Genomic DNA, 23071 nt, shown 5'->3' on the forward strand with positions numbered 1-23071 from the left:
GTGGCCTTCCTACTAAAAATAGAAAAACACAACAAATCTCATCCCTCATGAGTTCACCATGAACATAAGGCTCCATGTTCAAAGTCAGTAAACCACTGTGATGTGTCAGATGTCAAAACCAGCTCTCATTAACCTTAATTTCCTGGACTGTTTTCCAATAAATGGCAGTTTATGGCAATTACTTGGCAGCACCTTTTAAAAAGACATTTGGGCTACAGCATGTGTGATGTCTTGAGCGGTAACCTGGGTTTTCATGTAACAGTGTGATCTTATTTTGACACCAGTACTAACAGGGACAGGTTCATTCTTTTGCCTCCACAACACTGCCACACACGACACAACAAAGCAACTTTTCCTTTCAGTCAATGCCATGAACTTGTGCCCACACCCAGCCAGGTGTTTGCAGCTTTAGACCAGAAGTGCTGTTCGAGCAGCTCCAAGCCAAGCCCTTGCGTTCAGTGCTCTGCCTTGGCAGCAGTGGCTTTGCTGGGGAGGGCCTTTGATGCTACTAAATACCAGACACCAACATCTAGGGGTCACCATCTGCTCTAGAGCTGCAATGCCCTGTGCAGACGCAGCTCACCATGGTTATGTCACTGGGTTCTTCCTGGCCTTTAGGACCTACCGAAGTCATTTTTTCCTCTTCTTCCTCAGTTTCTGCTGAAGGGGGATGAAGTGCAATGTTACCAATAAAATCCTTGGGGAGGATTTACTCATGCTCATGAGGGTACACCGGAGAAGGTATCACTGCTATTTCCAGCTTGCACACACTCACAAGAAAGCATTACAAAGTTGAAATGCTGTGCTGAAAAGCTGTAGTTTCTTCCCCACCACGTCACTTCATTGCAAACTGGCCTTTGGCTAACAAGCTGTCATGCCTGCATAGCCACCTAAACCCAACCATGATTCAATTAATTATCCTTAAACTGGAATAAGAAGTCTGCAAAGACAGCAATATTTTTCCTATTCTTCATCTTGCATATTGGCTGCCCACTAATGCCAATCAACTCAAGTGGCAAACCCAGTCCAGACAAAGCTGTGAAATTCACCCCAACTTGGCTATGGACCCAGACACGTGGTATCTCTTATAAGTCCCATGGTTAGTGTCCATGTGAGAATTTTGGGCCCTAACTTTCATGAGGGTGAATTTGGCCCATCCACCTTGACTCTCTCTTCCAGTAAACTGAATGGGATTTCTGAATATCTAATAACTAGGATTGACAAATGAAGAAAATAAAGCACAAAATCTCTGAAGTGGCTCTTGAAAGGAACCACTAACTCTCCCCCAAACAAGAACAAGACTTAGGAGAGATGCTTTAATGTCCATTACGAGAACAGCACTGGAAGGATTTTCTGAGAGGAGCATCTCTTCAGAAGAAACTGGTGGATCCTCTTTTAACTTTGATTTCCCAGTCTTAAAACCTCATGCAACCCTTGTGTAACTGCTGATGAGACGCATAACGTACATCAATATAACACTACACCTGAGTGTTTCTGACCCATAGTGGCATAAAAAGAAGGAAACCACTGGGCAGTAGTTGTTGGGGGTTAGAAAGAACAGGACACGAGATATAAGATTAGTTTTAAAGTAAGGAAAGAAGGTTATGCCAAGACCGGGTGGCATGTTTACAAACGCCACTTGTTACCTTCTTTTCCTTGTGATGCATTAAAGTCCCAGGCCTTATGTCTTTAACATGTGTATCATTTCTGGACTGCTCAGCATGACTGTTTGAGTTTACATCCATAAAAGAGCACTTCTGGAAAGCCTAGGAAATAAATACTGCAGGTTATCAGGAGACCAAGTAGCTTTTTTACAGAAATGTCTGGCGATGACCAGCTACAAAGAGAGCATTTGTTTTTCATATTTACAGCAGCTTGATATTATTTACAGCCTCATGACATAGTAGAGATTTTAGACTATGTGACTAAGACAAATAGAGTGTACCCACCACTTTGCCAAGACCATACTCAAACTTATCACACTGACCCCAAAATCCCCTGATGGGGCGATGAAGGCTCACAGTGGTGCTGCAAACTACCCAAACTTAACTAGGAACTCTGTGACAAACATTAGGCTTGTAACAGTACCCACTTCACAGAAACTGAAACCTCCTCAAAATCCTCATCAGACACATTTTGGCCTTGACCACACATCACTTAATGACTAAACCTGAAGTTTTATGTGTTAAGCTAAACAAAGCCCAAAGCTCAGCTCACTTTATTCCATTTAGACACATTTATTCCTCAGACACTTTTCCTGTGCTCCCTTCATGCTTCCTCACCACCATTCCCACTATTAGCGAGGGTTTGCTGTTTCCATGGCTAGGACAAGCACAGCTTTTCCAGATCGTCTCATCCGGAAGTGGTCTGTCTGTCACCTGCAGAAAGGTGAGGAAGAAGTGGAAGCAGCAGGCTTCCACTTCCACAAGCACGGTGAATAAATGAGAAAAGAAGGCATGTAACACCTCTTCCCCACCCTTTGACGTCCACTCAGCTACCACATTGGTTGGCTTCATTGCTCATCATGCAAGAGCTACACAGCTCCCCATACAGTGTTTTAATAACTTCAGCTGTGTCTCTAGTACAGCCTTCACTCCTGCTCCTGGAGATGCTCCTGGGGTGGCAGTCCCCTTCAGGCTCCTCCTGCTGTGGAAACAGCCCAATGTATGGGCTTGGGGACCACTGGCCTCCCACCGTGTGTACCCCAGGACACAGCCTGGACTTTTCAGCCCTTTTGTTATCCTCTTTCCATTTCCTTTTCTCTACCCAGCTGGCTCCCAGATACAGAGAGGCAGAACCATCACTGCCACTACTGTGCAGTCCTGGCTCTGAGTGTACATCACTGGGATTTCTCTGTGTCACTACTGGCACTGACTCAAGTCAGTGGGATGTACAGGTGGGACATCTCTGCCAGCCAGGGGCATGAGGGAGGAGTGCTTATGGGAGTCAAACACAACGTGACACACAAGAAGATTATATTTGTATGCTATTTGTTATGGAAATCTTTTAATTCCTGGCAACTCTCATGAAATTAATAGCCCAGACTACAGATTAGAATCAAAATTAAAAAAAAATCAAAATTAAAAATTGTTCTTCTCATATTTCTTCCATGTTTATGTAAAATCAGAGAGGTAAAAATAATGAAAAAATCCAGTACAAAAAAATCACGGTGCAGTTTCTGCTGGTTTTCCATTATATCCTGTTTTTATGTGTTTACAGATCAAGGTATCTAAGATGACACAGAACTCCTAGAACAAGTAGTCCTGTTCCCTGTCATACAGCTTACCCATTTATGAGACCAATGATGTGCTTTTGGGTTCATCTACAAAGGCATTCTCAAAGGCCTTCAGACCTTAGAAGAATTCACCATGTCCCTTGGTAATTTGTTAATATATCACCTTTGTTCTGAAATATCTATCTGAATGTCCATGTTTGTGTTTCGGCAGATGATTATTATGCCTTTTTCTGCTAGATTAAAAAGGTGCTTCCCATGAAAGTACCTCCACAGCGTCCTCAGGTGTCTTCTGAACCTTCATATTCTTAACACCCATTCTAAATAGGTGACGCATGGACACTTAGTCATGGACGCTGACCTCACTGATCCTCTGTACACAGAGATAAAAACACTCCCTGTTCTCACATCTACACCTAAAGCAGATATCAGCTTTGTGGCAACAGCACTCACCTGGGAGCTCCTCTCAACTTGTTACTGCAACTCCTGCTCCTTCCCAAGACATGCAGTTGTGGTCTGGCCTGTATTTGTTATTCCTCATGCAGACTGTACATTTCACTGAATTCAAATGCATTATGACCGTCAAGTGATTGCTATCGTATCCCTGCGCTCATACGTCACCAGTTTTAAGATTTAATCTGACCTGAAGAGTAAGGATTTTAAATGTATTTCCAGGCTGCTGATGAAAATACAGAGTGGCACTGGGTCAGTAGCTGACCCCTCCAGATCTCACTATATACACCTGCACTGAGGGCAACACTTTCAGTACCAGACAGCTCTCAATCCTCTTGAGGTTGGTTTTTTTTTTTTTTTGTTTTGTTTTTTATACTCCATGGTGCCAGATTTTAATCAGAATGCTATACGGTAGTTGATCAAATGATTTACAAAAATGTTTACAGGTATACAATTCAGTTTTATCATAGAATCACAGAGTGGTTTGAGTTGGAAGATCACCCAGTTCCAACCCCCTACCATGGGCAGGGACACCTCCCACCAGCCCAGGTTGCCCAAAGCCCCATCCAGCCTGGCTTTGAACACCTTCAAGGATGGGGCATCCACAGCTTCTCTGGGCAGCCTGGGCCAGGGCCTCACCACACTCTGAGTGAAGAATTTCCTCCTTGTATGTAATCTAATCTAAACCTACCCTCTTTTAGTTCAAAGCCATTACTCCTTATCCCATCATTCCACCCCCTGACACAGAGTCCCTCCCCAGCTTTCCTGTGGCCCCCTTTAGGTACTGGCAGGCCGCTGTATGGTCTCCCCCGGGCCTTCTCTTCTCCAGGCTGAACAACCCCAGCTCCCTCAGCCTGTCTTTGTAGGAGAGGTGCTCCAGCCCTCTGATCATCCTCGTGGCCCTCCTCTGGACTCATTCTAATATGTCCAAGTCCTTCTTGTGCTGGGAGCCCCAAAGCTGAACGCAGTGCTCCATGTAAGTTTAATCAATCTAACCTTTTACCTGATCAAAGAGTGTTGTTTTCTTTGAACAGCTCTGTGTTCCATTACATTGTGTTAACAAGCATAACTGTGAGTGTCTGTCCTTTAGTTCTTCATTAATTGAACCCCAAGCCTGGCTTTCCCAGTCTGCCTATGACTGACATCAGACTAATCAGTTTGTAGCTCCTGGATCAAACAGTTTGACCTTTCTAAAACACGGCACCCCGTCAGCCTTCTACGAGGTAACTGGTATTTTGGTTATTGCTTAAAATGAGCATTGCTTATCCTCAAAACTAGCATCTAAACACTCATTTCTTGTTGATCTACCAAGCCTATTTCTCTTCCACAGCTCCCCTCAGTCTCCTTTCACAGACTTCCATCTCTACTTCATTGCCATAAGTTGATGCTTTCCCAGAGACAGCAGACAATGAGACAATTTCACTGCCCATAGTTCTGTCTCATTAGACATTAGCACACAAATGGGGGACAAGGGTAAACCCTTGCTCTTGCTCTCTGCAAACCTGTTTGATGCTCTGGTGGGCGAAAACTGAGCAGGGTGCACTCATCACACAGAACAGTCACTGCTTAATTCCACATCCGTGTTGCAAACACTCCTGTGGCAGCACCCAAACCGCCTTTTGGTGGACAGCAGGGAACATTTCATGCCATGACAGTGCTCTGAGCCATCACAAACATCAGAAGTTATATGATCCAGTTAAGATGATCCACATCTCCTTTCCTCCTGAGGACATGGAAGAGGACAGAGGGTGCCCCAGAAGGCTGGGACTCACTGATGGCAGCTGGAATAGTCGGCTTTTACTGTAGCATTGTGATCACTGTGCTAAACCAGCCTATGTGCTGTCAAGTGAACGACCAGCAAAAGAGCACTAGTTCTATGTCACTAGCAGAGTAACACACTAGTTACACAGCAGGGAACAGCAGATGATTCAATGTCCAAACACTCCAGAAAACACTGGACCATGGCACAGAACAAGTGAACACAGCTTACCAGGAGCATACCCCGTAGTATTCTCCGTTCCCACCAGTGTTAACACAAATGATGGACTCTCAGTACCTTATAGGTCTGGTACAGTGAGAAATTTGGTGCCAGGGCAACCACACCAAACGCACACCAATATTTTACTTGACCCATCGTTGTGTGTCTTGAGAGGTTCTCCAGTGGCAACCTCTGCATTCTTGAGCACTCTCTCAGCTCCAGACCTCTTGAACAAAATTTGGGTGGTGCTTGCCAAATACATACAATCCAGCACAAAAAGTGGAATTGGGTGAGACTGGTGGACCTACTTTTCCTCATGTTCAGAGCTGGAAATTGTGCTGAGACCCCAAAAGTGTTACTGAGCACAGATGCTTGTGCATGTGCAGTGCAAAAGCCTACCTGTAATTCTGCCATTATTTTATCTCCTTCTTCTTCCTCTTCATCTTTCACAGCAGATGCTACAGCAAGCCCTGTGTTCCGAGACAATGTCTGATCCTCTTTAGGGGTTTTGGATTGTGCTACTTGCCCAGCATCTTCACTGCATTCCTACAAAGGCATGAAAAAGCACAGACAGCCAATGTAATTGAGCCGTCTGATGAAAAGCAAACACAGTAAATTCAGCACTGAAAAGGACTTGTGGCAAGTCCCGCTTCCTTTTTAAGCAGATATTGCTACTTCACATGAGTAGGATTAAGAGCTTCTTCACCTGGCCTTCCCTCCACTTCCTTCAGGGGACAGAACAAATGGGAAAAGGAAGCCCAGAAAAACTAATTTGGAACATTTCTGAAAAAATGCTCTCAACTCTGAGCTGATCTTCCCCATCTGTTTAAGGCATGCTTTTTATTTTTAATCTTCTTATGACTTCAAATGAAAGCAGCTTGTGACTTGCCTTCTGTATTGCTAGGAGATCAGTGCAGCAAGGCTGACTGCTGTAAACAAAACTGATAAAACCTTACTTGATCATTTGGCCTACCAGCAGTGTTTCCTGCTAGGCAGTTTCAGTAGCTCTCCAGGATGTAGCCCTGTCTCAACTTATTTTGTGGTTTATAGACACAGCCCAAGCCTGGGAATGTGCCTCCGTGCCAGCCATTTATCAACAATCTGATAGCCTAGAGTGAATCACCAAACCTTGACAGCAGCAGCCTCTTTCCTGGCTGCATAGATGACCTCTCCTGATCTTGTGGTGGTCAGTCCTGACCCCGGCAGGTAACTGCGGCGTGGAGGTGGAGGAGGCGGGGACTTGGTCAGCTTATCGTTATCCTGGTCTGCATCAGGAACATCTTCTGCAAGTAAGCAGGGTAGCACAGAATAAACACAGGTGAAGAAGGAAAACAAGTATTTGCAGCCCTGCCTCAACCAGAAAGAAAGAAAAACAAATCTTAATAGGTTCTGCTGCTGAATATATATGAAGAGAAACATGTTCGTGATTCAAGTAGAACCTCCTGGAACAAAAACAAACAGTGTGGAAGTTGCACAGCATAACCAGGCCACTTCACCCACAAACGTTCAGCAAACCTCCTGTCCCCCACATCACTGTGGCTGGGATTTCAGCCCTCGGTGGGTGTGATAGCTCAGCACACTTCTGGAAATTAACCAGCGGTAAGCGTGGGGTGCAGATTCAGCTGGGTGCCTGATTACAGATAGTGCCCCTGCAGCCTTCTTTGAGTGCTTCAGCATTTGTTTTCACTTTATGTAATACTGACTGTTGCAGGAAAGCACAGCTTTGCTTTGAGTTGTAACAGCCGTATATACATTTTGCTAACCCACAGCGATTCATTTTCCAGATCCAATATCTGAGCAGAGCCAGCCCTCGCTTTCTGAGGGGAGCTTTCCAAGACAAGACCAGTTTCTCAGACTGGTATTTCCCCCACACCCAGCTGCTTCCCCACCCAGCTGCAACTTCCTCTTCCCCGCCACCACTGGACAGCATTTTCCCAGCAGCAGCATTTCCCTGCTCATGACCTGTCCCTGTGTGTTCCTGGTCCCAGGCTAAGCATCATGCATGGCAACAGCCTCTGTTTTCACACCGCTGCTTCCAGGGTTTGTTTTCAAGGGTGAGAGAACGACCTTTCTGCAGCTACTCAGTGTTATATAAACAGCTGGAACACACATAACCCAGAGAGAAAAAACCTCCTGCTTTCAGATTACCCAGCTGGTTAGGGCTAAGTATTCCCTCTGGGCAAGTTATTGCATAAGTGTCTGCTCCTGGGGCTACATCAAGCTCCTCTGATGCACTGGTCCCTCAGGGGAGTTTGAGCCCTTGGCTGACCCAGCCTCATCTTTGCTCTCTTCTTAGATCAAATATTCTTCAAAGCTGCTTAAGCTTAAAGAAGTGCTCTGCTGTATTACCCCCCTCCCTGGTTATCTGGCACTGACTCGCAGGATTGCAACAAGAGTGATTTTCTAGAGGCACACTACATTAGACTGCTGCTTTTGTCAATACACACCACTAAGGTTTTCGTGGCATCAGGTATACTCTGCCAGCACAAAGCAAAATCTGCTGCTGTAAAATCAAAGTAGTTCTCTAAGCACAGCATCTGATGGTGGTGTGGGGCCTATGCAAATTTCTGCTCCTTTCAGTGGGCTCAACCTATTACCCTCAGGCTGATACTGCATCTCTGAATGCAAGAACATGCAAGTTTTTCTCACACTTTGTAAGACTAAGTCTGCATGCAAGATATGGAAGGCACAAAGAAAAAAAGTATTTCCACCATCTCTATTTGTGAGGCATCCATCTCCACCTTCAAAATAAGAAGCAAAAAGTAGAAACTCAGCCAAGAGAAATGATCAAGGGCACGTGCATGGGTTCTCAAAAACCAATCCCGCTCCCATTTGGTTGTAATGGGGTTTGTGTACAGTCAATGTTATAACACCAGGCAAGGTATGAAATTTCAAAGCTGAATTTCTCTTTTCTTTCATTTATTTCATTTCCCCAATCTGAGTGTGAAGCAAAAAAAAAATATTTGAAGGAAAAAAAAAAATGAGGAAAAAACTTATTATAATATTTTTTCTTTGGATGAGCTCTTCTCCCATACTTATTAGAGGGATGAGCAAATGGATAAATACAGTTCACTGAGTCTGAGACTACCCGTGATCAAAAATACTACTTTATGAAACCTTCCCTGGTGCCAAGCAGCTCAGCACTTCTGTGAACAAAATGGGAGTCGTTCACCGTCATTTCATTGAACTGAAGAGTTCTTCAGCAGGTACAGCCAGACTAGAATTAGTTTATCCTATTATGTAGCTTTCTACTTGCACCAAAACATCCAATGTCTTTAAAAAATTATCTTAATAATGCCTGCCTTGAGGCAGCCTTTGTAGTCAAGTAAGTAATGGAAGCTACCGATCACTTAGCACTTCCAAAAATCAGGGTGTTCTCACATGTGAAGGCACAAAGGGAGATAAAGGAGCCCAATTTCTAATGTATGTTAGAGACAGTCCCCATATTTTTTTGCTGAACAATCCTGATATCAAAGATGAGTTACAGTTACATTAAAGAAGTATTTACACAGTCATCTGAAAAACTGTGGGGAAAAAGAAAAAGAAAAAAAGTGTGATTTAACTTTGCTTTGTGCTTTGTAAGGGAAAAAAAAAAAAAAGTTTCTTAGTGGGGTTCTGTGTGGAGAATTGCTGAGACAAGATATCCTGGTAACGGGATCTATCTGGGTTCTGCAGCAAAGCCAGCAAAAGACTGTGCTAATTTCTGTCCAAAATGTCTTCTGCATTATATTACCAGGGTAGGTGCTCTCTCTTTTCTTATGTTGCCCAGTTTTTTGGTCTACATCAGACTGTAGCATACTGAAATTTTCTTCTTGAATCATAGAAGAGCTGGGTGGCATGTGAGACATTTAATCAGGTATTAAGGAAAAGTTTTTCAGTTCCTTTAAATTATTTATGTTACTATTACAGGATTCATTATGCACAACAGAAGGCAAATGCCTCAATCTCATCAACTTTCTCCCTAAATCTGCTGGCTACACACAGAGCAAAATGCTATTCTAGAAGTGGATTAGTTAACTATGTGAGTTACAAAACATCTCTGCTGCTGTGTTCTGCGCTTCTTAAAATGTCACAGCTCACTGCACCCATATGGTACATATTTTCACTGACTTTTTCTATTTACGCCAAACATTACACAAGTTAATTGCATGGCTAGCCTGCAACCTCACTGAATGGTGACAGAACTCCAAAATTATTTTACGGGGTTCAACAGAATTTATTTTAAGCCTGTATGTTGAGAAAGGAGCAACAACTTGTCAGTGTTAAAGGCACGCCAGAACAAAATGCTGACACCCAAAAGCCTGAGTGCAGCATGAAGCTCTGGTCTCACATCTCCAGGACACAGTGGAGGTAGAAAAGAGCAAGTGAAACTGCCTGGTAAGGGAGCAGTTGGCCTTGATGGAGGGATGAGAAAGGCTGCAAGTCTGCAGTTTGGAGCAGGGTAGGCTGGCACCTCCAGGATATGATCGAGGTTCATCCACTGCCTTCATGGTTTTACAAAAGGAATGAAGAAGTGTTGTTTGCCAAACTGCAAAATATGAGAACTGTGGGGAGCTCAGTGATACTGGTGGGATATGAATGTAAAACAGATGAAGGAAAGCTCCTCTGCAGGATGGGAGTGAGCTCCTGGAGCTTGCTGTAGTGGGGAGGCAAATGGTTCTAAAAGAGATTAGAGGAATTAATGGCTAAAAGGTCAAAAACATACCCATAATGGATATGAAAAGGAGCAGGTTACAATACTCCCTTTAACATCAATTGGGGTGTTGGAGGTGTCGTAGCAGACTGCAGAAAGTGGCCAGGTTTCTGTGCTGCCCATAAAGACCATCTTCTGTCACCTCTGTCAGAGGCAGAGTACTGAGCTGGAAGGGACACTGCTATGACCAAACAGGGCATTTCCAACATTTTTACATTTGTAAGTAGTTGGGTAAGAATTTTGCATCTGACTCATGATTAACAATACCATTGGCTGAGGCAGCTTCTTTGTTCCTTAAACTTTGAAGAAATTCACATGTGGATTTGTATGCTAACTTGTGAAAAAATAGGACTGGAAGGAAAACCAATAATGATGCTACCACAGAGCATTACACCATTAAACCTGCCTTCCACGAAGGATTATACCTATATAATCCTTGATCTATGTTAGCACAAACCATTTTCTCCAATGATGGGGTTCTGACATCCTCATCGCCTCATGCAGCCTTCTTCAATACTTCACTTTCCTTACTATTATGAGGCTTTTCCTAATCCCTAACCTGGATCTTCCTGATTGCAATTGCCAATTTCTACTTCTGTCCTATCCACACAAAGCAAGTTGGTCTTTCCTTTTTTAAGCAGATTTTTTTATGTATTTAGAGACTCCTTTGTGCTTCCTCAGCCTTCTTTTCCTGATGCTAAGCAAAACCAATGGTTTCTTTTTTGTCCCCTACAGGCCATGTGTCCAGAGCTCTGGTCATCATCATCACTGTGACCTTGACTCCTTCCTTCAGTTTTCCTTGAAGTCAAAAGATTGAGTTTGGGGATTTCTATGTAAGAGCTCACCAACTGCTGAGCAGATTCATGTGTCTTGTAGATACTTCTGTTCAATCAACTCATTATGATGATAATTTTTTTTTTGCTAGGGGGTCACAGTCAGACTCAAGTTAAACTTGAAACTCAGTGTATCTATACCATAGCTGTGGGTGGACCGAATCCTTACTGCAAAAGTCACTTCCATTTATTCCTACATATCTAGCCACTTCTCCAAGATAACTTGGTTATGTAGCTAATAGGTCTTTTTCAGACTTCTGAGGTCCAAAACACTTAGCAAGGACCATTAAGATCATGCAGTCTGACTTCCCACATTGCAGAGGTTTAAGGATTTTTTCAAGTAGGTCTTGCATCATGCCCAGAACTTGTATCTGAGCAGCCTTTCAGAAGGAAATGTACTATTGCTTAAATATTTGAAGTGGCAAAGAATCCAATATGTTGATAATTAAACTAGCTTCAGTGATTAGTTACTCCGAATGTTAAAATTTGACACCTAATTTTTAATCTGGCTTTTTGCAGCATCAGCTTCCAAGTGCTGGAACTTGTCAGAACTCGTTGTACATAGTTAAAAGACCTTATCCTCAGAAACCTCAGGAATGTCTTGATTTTCTTTTGATAAAAAATGTCTACAAAAAGTGCTTCTTAAGTTTCTGACGGTAAAATCATTTGTGCTTGACATCTTTGTGGTTCTTTCCACAGCCCTCCATAATGCTGAACTTTTAAGTGCAAAAATGAGCACAGTATACTAGACATAGTGTACAGAAACTCTCATCTCTGTCAAAATCAAGGTGTATGCTTACTCTCCTACTTATGAGGATCTTTCATCTCTAAGAGGACAAACCCACTTATTTGCTGTATGGGGAAATTTGTGTTCAGATGGTCACCCACACTGGCATCTGCAAAATCACTACTTTTGTGATAGAATCCTTCGTTCTGACAGCTGCACCTGCATTATTCCTCAGGGACTACTCAGTGGTATGTTCAAGAACACAGAAATCTTTAGGTTGAAACCATTTTAGAAAGTAAAAAAACAAATTATCTTTTACAGATATGCAACTTAGCACCATTTGCTCTAGCAAACCTCACCTGAGACTTCAGGTTTTTCCACTGTATCTCCTTTAGGGAGGACTGCTGGTTGGGGAGGCATCTCCAAGTTAGGAATTGACTTCATTATGTTGGCCTGGGCCTCTTCCAAGAGCTTTTCAAATTCCTTTCCATTATAGTGATCCAGGTTTTGCCTCTTCTCTTCCCATTTTTTTTCTGCTTTCTAGACAAAAACAGTAAAGGATCAGTTTACCTCTCCGATTTCTGTTGTGATCACTTTTTAAAAAATGCACATGTAAACATCATAGGTCACCATGATGTTTCACCATGATTCTTACAGTTCTAGTCAGCAACTAGAGGGAAGATAATGGAACTGTAATTGAACAATAGTTCCAACTTTCATTGTGCTAGATGTGGCACAAACACAAGACAAACTAACAGTGGCCACTGCTCACTAAAAGAACAAAGGAAAAATTTAAATCTGGGTTGATGGTTTATTACATCACATGGTGATTAAAGTGCTTGTCTGTAATAAGACATGAGAGTTCAGCTGTGGGTTTGCTCTATAGCTCTGTGTGAAACCACTGAAACTTCACACTCTTTCATCTTTACCTCTCCATAATAAGGAACATGGAGATCTAAAGAGTGAATGAAATTCATCAATGCAAGTGTTGCCAAAGAATCATATGTTATTGTTCAAAAATAGGGTAATTATTTAATATTTTTAAAAATAAAGTTTATTAAAAAACACAGGTATTCATTTTGGTTACATGTTATACTGTTGCATTGAAAATCAGAGGGTATCCAGAAGTGCGTGGTGTAGTTCGAGGTTAAGCATATAAATTCTCATAATGCATTTGAAAATCCCACCTTCAGTCTCAGGAGCGAGACTGGGAGCTCAGACACAAAAAGACAACAGCTGGGTGAGTAGAAGACACCGTACCTCAATCGATACAGCTCTGTTTCTGGTACTTGCACTGTGAATTTCCTCAATGAAAAGACTTTGCATGGTGTTGCCATTGACAGAGACCTGTGGTGATGGCATGCCTTGTGTGGGCTGGGATCCTATTGCTGGTTCCTGGGGGGGGGCCGGTGGGGTGGCCGAGAAGTGGCCGCTCACTGGCAGACCTTCACTGTGGCTGGGTGCAGCAGGTGAGCCCTGGGCATGGTTGACCAGGGCTGATGAGTGCTGAGACTGATGGATGACAACAGGAGAGCTCTGCACGTGATGGACCGTCATTGTTGAGAAGGGGACGACTTCTGACTTGACTGAAGATACCTGGGACTCTGAGGTGACTGCTGTGAGGTTTTGCTGTGCGTGTCCCTGGGTATGCTTGGGCTCCTCCTGGCTTTTCAGAGCTTCAGTTGCAGTGGCCTTTTCCATAGTGGAGTATTGCACAGCCTGGGAGGGATCCACACCCCTCAGCAGTCCTTCTGTAACATGTCTGCCCAGCCAAATTGAACACAACAGCATGGCACATGGTTAGCATCCAGGTGGGTCATGAGCAATATTTAACAACAAGCTTTTGCAAGGGAAAAACTATAAAATACCAACTATATCAAATACATTAGAATGATGTTTTTTTTCTTCCTAATGCTGTCAGTTCTGTGATTTTGTAGTTTTCTCTAAGAGTCAGGGGCTCATTTTTTTAGAGAGGCCACTCATAGGAGGATGTTTTTGCCTTTTAAAATGTTTACAAACCTTCATGAATGTATTGGCACTTTTCTTTTACCAAACCATGAGTTACAGTGGTTTGATTTTAGAGGGAGACTGGAAATCAGTTGACTTTTTTTTTGTTTTGTTTTGTTTTTTTAACACAAAATCTAGACAAGTAATTCCTGGACTATTAGCACAGAAAAAGTAGTTACACAGAATCTGAAGTAACAGTTTAGCAAACTGCCAAAACAAAGCATTTAAACAGTACTTTAGGAAGGTCTTGTCTGTAAAGTTTGGGGTAGAATGAGGTAAGGATGCAAAGAGTCAACCATTTCTAAGAACTGGCTGTGAAATCGCTGAGCATCAAAGCTTGGTTATCCATCAAGTGTGATCAGTTTTTCCAATACTAAAACAGAGTTTATGACACTTTCCAGGTAATCTGGCTGGGAAAAAAACAACAACAACAAAAAACAATTTTGGTAAAACTTCGGCTCATTGTTTATTTCCCAAACAGGATAAGGCAGGAAATAACTGAAGTCATTTTTAAGAAAAGGAAGCTAATATGAAAGGATATGGATGTTTATCTACCTGGAAAAATAATTGGTGGCTCTGAGAAGGCCTGTTACATAAACCATTTTGTCCTTCTGCCAGTATTGGCAAATTCATTTTATATACGCTCCAGAATATATGGGAACAGTGTCAACCCTACATTCCTTAGAATAATGGTAGCAACAATATATTTATGACTTAGATTTGCTTGTAATGGAAGCAAAATTGAGACCATGACCATTGACAGTTTGGCCTAATTCATTGAGGTTTGAGTGGGGATTAAATCCAGTATCTATTGCCTCATATAATTCAGCAGTTGTCTGCTGCTGATATATTCTGACAAACATAGCTAAACACTGGCACTTAGTGGACACACATTTTATCTAATATTTAAACTTTCTCTAAAGTATCTTGCAAAAAAAACAAACAAACAAACAAACAAAAAACAGAATAAAGAATTTGAATGGATACCCACTCACATTGAAAATATTTGTTTCTTACAGAAGGTTCTTTATCCACTTCAAATCTTTCCCTGTTATTTCTTACTGTTAGATTTTTGGGGATGCACATTTCAGTGTCAGAGAATATTTGTATTAACTTAGCATGCTGTAAATGCCTACAGCTAATTAACTCACATATGGGACTGGTGACATTCTGAAAGCTTTCTCATCAAGGTACTTCCCAAATCTGGAAGCTAGTTTCAATCATAAGCTCTGGACAGTTGAGACTGTTGGTCAGAAGAGAACCACTGCACAGAGCACAGGAAAAGATAATCTGATTTTCCTTCAGAAGGCTCTAGAAAGGATCTACAAAATACTGCAAACATGCTACGTATCCCTACGTTCCCTGTGGAGAGGGGGAGAACACAAACCCAAAATGCTTGAGGAATTTTTTTAGCTTGAAGAAAAAAAAAATCACCTCCTGAGCATTGTAAGGATATCCGTCATGCTGCGCACACGTTTCAATAAGCTGTCTAGCTTGTGTGGCTCTTCCTTTAGGAACCTCACGGCTTCTACCTCAATGCGGAGGATCGCACGCATTTTATTCTGCAACGTTGGGAACTCTCCTGCAAAGACAACAACTATGAGGCTCAAGAGGAAATCATAAAAGCCCTGGGGAAAAACAGATGACAGGGTGAATGTTAAAGAGTTGACTGTCAGCCTCTTTTCAGGGGCCATGCAACAAGCCCTTTAATCCTGACTTTAAATATATTGGAAGTGAAGGTTTATGCCTTCAGATCAAAGGCAAAATTGCTTTCAGCCACTGTGGTCAAAAGAGAATAACCAAAAGGAAAAAAGACAAGTACATACCTTTAAGGGTGGCAACAGCTTCTCCCACTTGCCTTAAAAGAAAGGCTCCATCTTCAACATCTTTCAGTGTCACTGTCTTGTTGGAAGCAGTGGAGTCTCTCTTCAGGTCCTCAACAAATCCCTCCAGCTCACTGGCAAAACAAAAAGTGAACATGAAATGTAAGTAGGACTGTCACATTACAATCAAATATATGTAATTGAATGGACTGTATCAGAAACCTCAACTGTGGCATCTTTAAAGCTGATACCACGGGATTAAAAAAAACAGCAGGGTACCAGGAGGGGACACGAGGCTGCTGCACACTCATGCCCACAGCACAGGACCAGGCTTGTAACCAGCCCCATTGATTTCTCTGATGCTGCAAATGTGCAGAGCAGCTGTGCTACAAAGGGCAGATGGTGTGGTGAAACACATCCAGCAGCCCTCTGGGAATGCCAATCCTAGCAGAAGGGTACATAGATGCTATACCATAACATCCAGCACAGGTTTGCACCTTATATTTTCTCACTGCTAATAACATGCAAAAGAATGCACAACGGCAAAGTGACAGCCCAAAAACTGGCACTCACAACCCCTTGGTGCAGAACTGTTTATCTGACCGTCTGTTCTAGACAGGATACAGCGTCCTGTTTCCACAAATAGCCAGAATGAAACAACAAGTGTGCATTGTATGCAGCTCTTGGTCAGCGTTTGGACTCACAAATGGATCACAGAGGCTGCTTTCCAACAAGTGCTGTCCCACGCTTCCTCAGGCTTCATCTGGTGCTTCCTCAGCATCTTTCATGATACCTTGTCCAGTACTTCCTTGCTTCACATAAATTTTCACAATCATTTACACACTTTATTTATTTTTATTTTGAGGGACACAGGTTTTTTCCTTATAAGGTTGAGACCAGGTTGTTTTAGCTGGAATTTCCACCCAGAAAAAATTCTCTCAACAAATCTCTTTAAAAGTACCTGCAGTGCATTATACACAACTAGACAAAAAACAGAACAAATACCTATGCGAATACTTCATAAGAACCATCTCTTAAAAAATTGTTTTAAAAGAAATCTGCCTCGATTGAGATACCAAATTCACTAACAGGAATATGCTGAAAGCAGTTTAACTGCATGTTACAAAACAATGCAAAGCAGGCTCTGAGCTGACAGTCAGGTACCATTTTAACCTAATTTTGTGCCTCATTTCTCCCATCCACTCAGGTAGAAGTTTTGCAGTTGCTATAAGGGAACAAAGGTATGGGCAGATTGCCTGGGAAGAGGTAGGAAAAGACTGCCACACATTTCTCTTGTGCTAGCACAGCCATGCAAATCCAGCAGAAAATTACTCATTTTCATTCAGGCCACTTCCTACATCCATCTCAGTGGCTAGGCAATATGAAGAGGAAAAGAGAGGAGTAGGTGGCCAGTAACAGGAGAAAAGCCATTGCAGCACCACTCTGCATTAGGTCATTGAAAGGGGAAATACAGTCACACAGAACAATAAATGACCATACAATAGTACTTCTGATGCACAGAGAAACAGAAGTAGTATCAGGATCTGAACACTAAATTAATACAGCAAATAATTCATTTCACTCCAAAGCCAAGGAACTTGAGAACTTATCAAACAATTCAGGGTTAAGAACCACAAGTTGCTTCTGAACAGACCACAAACATAAGTGGGGTTAAGTGATGCTCTTCCCGTTTTAAGATCACTTCTCCCAAAGACTCTGCCTTGAGAAATACAGCGTCACCATTTCCACGAGCAGAAGTGTACTTTCAGGAAACAATTCAAGGGACCACACGATGGCAGCAAGGCAACGTTACTCGGGATATTTTTGCAGTGGAAGAGGCTGCAATAACACAGGCATCCGCTGTCCCCGTGTCTGCCTCTGCTATAAGGAAGGGTGCAGATATAAACTGGGAAGGAGCTGGGAAAAGAGAGAGCTCTCCATCACTCACTGCAGTGCAAAGGCTCCTGCCCCCCAGAATGATGCCCTACGGTCATGCATCCTCCCCATCCTTTATACCCTGATAGCAGTGCTCAGGACAAGGCAGCGCTACTTCATGAATCATACGGTGAGCCCCTCTCCCCTCTTTTGTAGACTACAGGTGGAAAAGCAGCTTCTCAGATGTTTTCATCCACCAGGCAATGAAAAAGGCAAGGGGAGAAGCTTAAGTTTGTTCACAGGTGAAAAGAAGAGAAATGAACCAAGAACAATACTGGGATGTTTTGGTAGGCTTATAAACTGATGGAAATACAGGGGTAAAGGAAAGACTTCCAGCTAGAAGACGACATCTTTCTTTCTGTTTTCTTTGAGCAAAAATGGAAAGGATCACCTTAAAAACCTTCAGTTCCATGCAGTGATACTATCAAACAGGACAACTGATCCTGAATTGCTCAGGGGATACCATATTACACTGCCTCAGGTTGCTAGCTACAAGGGAAAAGAAACCTCAGCCCTCAGGAGCCAAAGATTTAAACAGATGAAGCAGTCCCCAGTGTTTCTTTTATGTAACTGGGAAAACAACTTGGCTTTATAGATTTGTTTGAGCAAACCCAATTAACAAGACAGTCACCTTAAAGCAGTCTCAGAAGGCTAATACAAGATAAATGATTTTCCTGCAACTATGTTTTACAGAGAGAAGCTAAGACAAGCTTTTATGCTGAGATCTTTCTTTAGGCAAAAAATAAAAATAAAAATAAAAATAAAAATAAAAATAAAAATAAAAATAAAAATAAAAATAAAAATAAAAATAAAAATAAAAATAATCAGAGGATCTGTCTCAGATTGCAGTATCAGCAGAGCAGGTTACAAAACAAACTGACAAAAAGAATGGCAACAAGTCACCCAGACCAGATGGTATTTGCCCTGGAGTTCAACAGCAACTCAAGGATGAAACAGTCGAACCATTAATGCTAAGCATCTAACTTCTTCATTAAAATTGCTTTGGCACCAGAGTAGTAGAAAGTGTCACAGGTGATAAAAATAACTTTTTAAAAAGGAGGTGGGGCTATCCAAGGGTCTGTGCTCTGGTGAGACTGACATCCAAACCTGTGCAATTGATAGATACCATAACAAAGAATAAACAATAAAGAAACAGCGGACCCAGGGAAAAACATATCGTGTTAACGTGACTTGTGTAAAGAGAAGGTCTCTCAAATCCAGATGGTGCTTTGAAGGAAACAGCAAAAGCATAGGGAAAAACTACAGCCCAAAAGGTTTTCAGCTAGGTATCTAAGTAAAAGCTCTTAAGAAAGAAAAGTTGCCTCAGGACAAAGAGCGGAGGGAAAATTCTCTCATGGATAAAGTAATGGAAGTAAAGAGAAGGGATCAATGAACAGCTTACTCAATGAATGGAGCTTGCTGGTGGGTTCCATAGGGATCTGTGATAGGGCTGGTGCTTTTCAACATACTATAAATGATTTAGAAAAGAGGATGAATAGTATAGTCAAAAAATCTCCAAAGGATATTAAATTATTCAGGGGAATGAAAATGAAAGCTGACTGCAGACGGCTGCAGATGGACCTTCTGAATCTAATTGACCAGGAAGAAAACCAAACATCAAAGTCACTCCTAATAAATGTACAGTAATTCTCATGATATAAAGAAAAACAAAACCAGCAAACAAACCACCATCACCCCCCAAAAACAAAAACAAAAACAACAACAACAACAACAAAAAACTAAACCCAACAACCTCCTAAAGTTTTTATACATAATCATAATCTTTGAACTGCTAATCAGTCATCATAAATGTGATGTTGGGTTTGGAATGGAAAGCTCGGATGGACCATGAGGACAGGAAGACCATCACCATGCCACTGCATGAAATCATGGCATACTTCCATCAGCTACAGCCTGTGCAGGGCTCTTCTCTCTCCCTGTCCCCATCTCACAGATGTACTCTGGAGTTAGAAAGGACACAGAAAAAGACAACGGGGTGAGGAAATGTATAGAATAGCTTCTACGTGGGAAGTAACTATGCAAACCAGGACTTTACAGGCTGGAAAAGACACGATCAGAGTAAGGGTGCGGGGAGAGTTCATAACATCATGACTAGCATGGAGTTGGTGAATATTCTGCCTTGCATAATTTAAGAGTTTGGGGGTTGAATGACAGATGGGAGATTTAAAAAAAAATAAAAAAAGAGATTTGTTACTCTATAGAATTCCTTGAACCTGAAAGCTGTACACAGCAAAAATTACATAAACTTAAAAAACTTCGTGAAAGGTAAACAATCCATGTAGAGCTTTTGGATATGAGATGCCATCTCTGACTTGAAAACCCCCTGAGCTACAAGTCACTGAAAACAAGGAGATACACTCTGAGCATGTTGCCAGTTTCTTATATTTCTTCCCAAGTATGTGGTACTAGTGGCTATCTGAGCATAGTTATTCTTACAAAAATGACCGATATTTTTCTTAACAATAATATAAATTATAAGTTACTATAGAACCTATCAGGCAGTTCAAAGATGACTGTAATTTAAATGCTCTGCTTTAAAAAAACACCTTTTATTAAAGTGCTTATAATAATCTACAACATAATAAACTACTAATAACTGTAAAATGTTCCTAATAATATAAATACTTGATTAGTCAATATGTCATATTGTCACAATTTGCCCTTGGTCTGGTAAGTTTTAAGGCTAGTGTCTGCAACCCAGGAAGTATAATATATGACATTTCTAATGCGGGCTGAAAAGACTGGATAGAAAAAAAACTACTCAGTTAATTCTGCGTGTATGTTTCACTGTTACACATGTATAAACACTATGTTTAACAGGGTTCCTTGGTTTTCTTTAGATAACTCTGAGCTGTAATCCTGCTGCAACTGACACACATGGACACATTTCTGTAGGCACCATCACTAATAGCTGCAAAACAGAAAACTTGCTCTGAAGTGTGCATAGACAGCTCTGCAGTTTACAGCATGAAACCAGCAATTTATTTATTTATTTATTTTAAATTTCCCAATGCTAATTTTCAGAATTGCAAAAAACAGGGCTTTTTAACCTGAGATTTAAAGAGACTGAAAGATCTTTCCTTTTATTTCTTTAGATGGAGCTGAAGTTCATACTACAGAATAATAAATACATTTCTGTAAGTATTGCAAAAGTCCTTAAACTCTGTCTTGCATGAACTCAGTCTACTGATCTAGTCCTATGATGCAGAAAAGGTCAAGAGGGCAACAGATGAAAGACAAAAAAAAAAAAAATTGTTTCCCTGTTGCTTTGCATTTGTTTATATATCTGCAGGGAGATTAGCTTAACTGAAGGCACCTATATAGAACATTAACCTTTTCCTGAATACTGTCAGTGACATTCAGTGTGTAATTTTGTGATATATGCCCTCCATTTTTAACAGTTATCAGCTGTTGAACTTAAGGCATTGTTATCTGATGTGCTTTTTCTTTCAGGCTTTGATCCTGCAAACATAAAAAATATATGACAAAGAAATCTCATTGGACACAAATGAAGAAAAATAATTTTATCATATAATATTTGTTTCTAACATACCCCTAAAAAGGTTGAACAAACATTTATAACTTATGAATGATTTAAGACAGTTTCCTGCAAAATTAACAAATGAACAATACTTTCCCATTCAACGTTTCTTAGCTGCAAAGTAAATTGGCAGAGGATAACAGACACTTGCTTTATGAGGACACTGCCCTTTGATAACTGAGCAGAGCACAGAAGCAGCAGAAACTCTGTAAACACTGATAAAACAGAACCCTATTGCAATCAGAGTGGGATCCTAAACGAACAGCTGTAACAACTAACACCATTGCACTTGACCTCACTCAGTATCCTTTTTATGAGGCAATGCTATAAACAACTATCACACAAATGGTTCTTTCCACAGAGAGCAAACAATCTAGAAATGAGATACACATGAACAAAGTGGTGAACAGGGGAGTAATTACTGGAGACTAGAACACAATGTTAACACTACAAACCAGCTGAGCAGATTATAGACACCAGCATGGACTATTACTGCACGCTCAACTTTTCTTCACAGCAAGCATATACGTCCTCAGAAACATTCTGCTCTGTCTTTACAGATGCACTGTGTTTATTACAAATCTTACTCAAATGACAACACATTGATCAACAGGAAAGATTTACTTTCCTCGGCTGTCAATAACTGTACTCCTGTGGTTCTTCAATCATCATTTTCAATGAAAAGCTGACTATAAAGCTTCTCTGTGTTTTGGGGCAATTCTTCAGGTGTGATCTAAATGCAGTAATAAGAAATAATTAATTATATAGCATCCTACTTACGTGAGCATTAGAACTAGTAAAACTGTTTATTGATTTCAGCTTCATTTTGTCTCCTACTCTGAATAGGGAATAAAACAAACAACTGGATCCCACCACTTGTGGTAAGCCAAAGTTTTTTGGGAAAAAAAAAAAAGTCTTACAAAAGGTCTTTACACACACACAGACACACACAAAGTACTTTTTAACTGCAGTTTAGTGTACAGAATCCCACTGAATAAGTCTTGGAGGGACACTGGCACTGCTGATTGCAATTACACTTCAGTACCTTATTTAGGAGATTCCCCCACCACTCCCATACAATAACTGAAGTCTGTCTTCTGTGGAAGTGGTGGCATCACTGTCCCTGGGGGTGTTCAAGGAAAGTTTGGATGTGGTGCTTAGGGACATGGTTTAGTGGGTGACATTGGTAGTATGGTGATGGTTGGACCTGATGATCTTGAAGGTCTTTTCTACCCTTAATGATTCTGTAAAGCTCAGAAGGCGGTTATCAGTGGTGTAAAGTCTAGTTGGATGCCAGGAAACAGTGGCATACCCCAGTTGTCAATAAAGCATCCAGTCCTGTTTAACATCTCCATTTAATGATCTGGATGGCAGGGCAGAGTGTACGTACCCTCTGCAAGTTTGCAGATGACACAAAACTGGGAAGAGTGGCTGATGTGCCAGAGGGTTGTGCTGCTATCCAGAGAGACCTGGATAGGGTCGAGAAATGGGCAGACAGGAACCTCACAAAGTTTAACAAGGAGAAGTGCAAAGTCCTGCTCCTGGGAAGGAACAGCCCCAGGCACCAGTACATACTGGGGGCCACCCTGCAGGTAAGCAGCCTAGCAGACAAAGGGCCAGGATGTCCTGTGGACACCAAGTTGAACATGAGCCAGCAATGTGCCCTTGCTGCAAAGAAAGCTAATGGTATCCTGGGCTGTATTAGGCAAAGTATTACCAGCAAGAGAGGTGATTCTACCCCTCTACTCGGCACTGGTGAGGCTGCACCTCAAGTGCCATGTCCAGTTCTGTGTCCCTTGTAGAAGACAAACAAGGACATACTGGAGAG

The 23071-nt window shown here is 41.7% G+C and overlaps 1 protein-coding gene across 23 annotated transcripts in view; it reads right to left on the reverse strand.

Moving 5' to 3' along the window:
• KIAA1217 overlaps positions 1-23071 on the reverse strand; it is a 377584-nt gene that overhangs the window by 14515 nt on the left and 339998 nt on the right. For 19 of the 23 annotated variants that reach the window (XR_014689829.1, XR_014689830.1, XM_084510244.1 and 16 more), the window contains 7 exons: positions 15750-15880; positions 15358-15505; positions 13177-13678; positions 12276-12456; positions 6792-6946; positions 6063-6209; positions 1647-1766 (listed from right to left, as the gene is read on the reverse strand). Coding sequence is in view for 21 of the 23 variants with exons in the window: in XM_084510244.1 (XP_084366370.1) it covers positions 1647-1766; positions 6063-6209; positions 6792-6946; positions 12276-12456; positions 13177-13678; positions 15358-15505; positions 15750-15880 (1384 nt within the window). In the remaining 2 variants the exon portion in view is untranslated. The remainder of the gene's footprint in view (positions 1-1646; positions 1767-6062; positions 6210-6791; positions 6947-12275; positions 12457-13176; positions 13679-15357; positions 15506-15749; positions 15881-23071) is intronic. The other 4 variants (XM_084510258.1, XM_084510254.1, XM_084510256.1 and 1 more) reach the window with 2 other exon arrangements.

The sequence above is a fragment of the Aythya ferina genome, assembly GCF_964211825.1.
Source record: "Aythya ferina genome assembly, chromosome: 2".
NCBI lineage: Eukaryota > Metazoa > Chordata > Aves > Anseriformes > Anatidae > Aythya > Aythya ferina.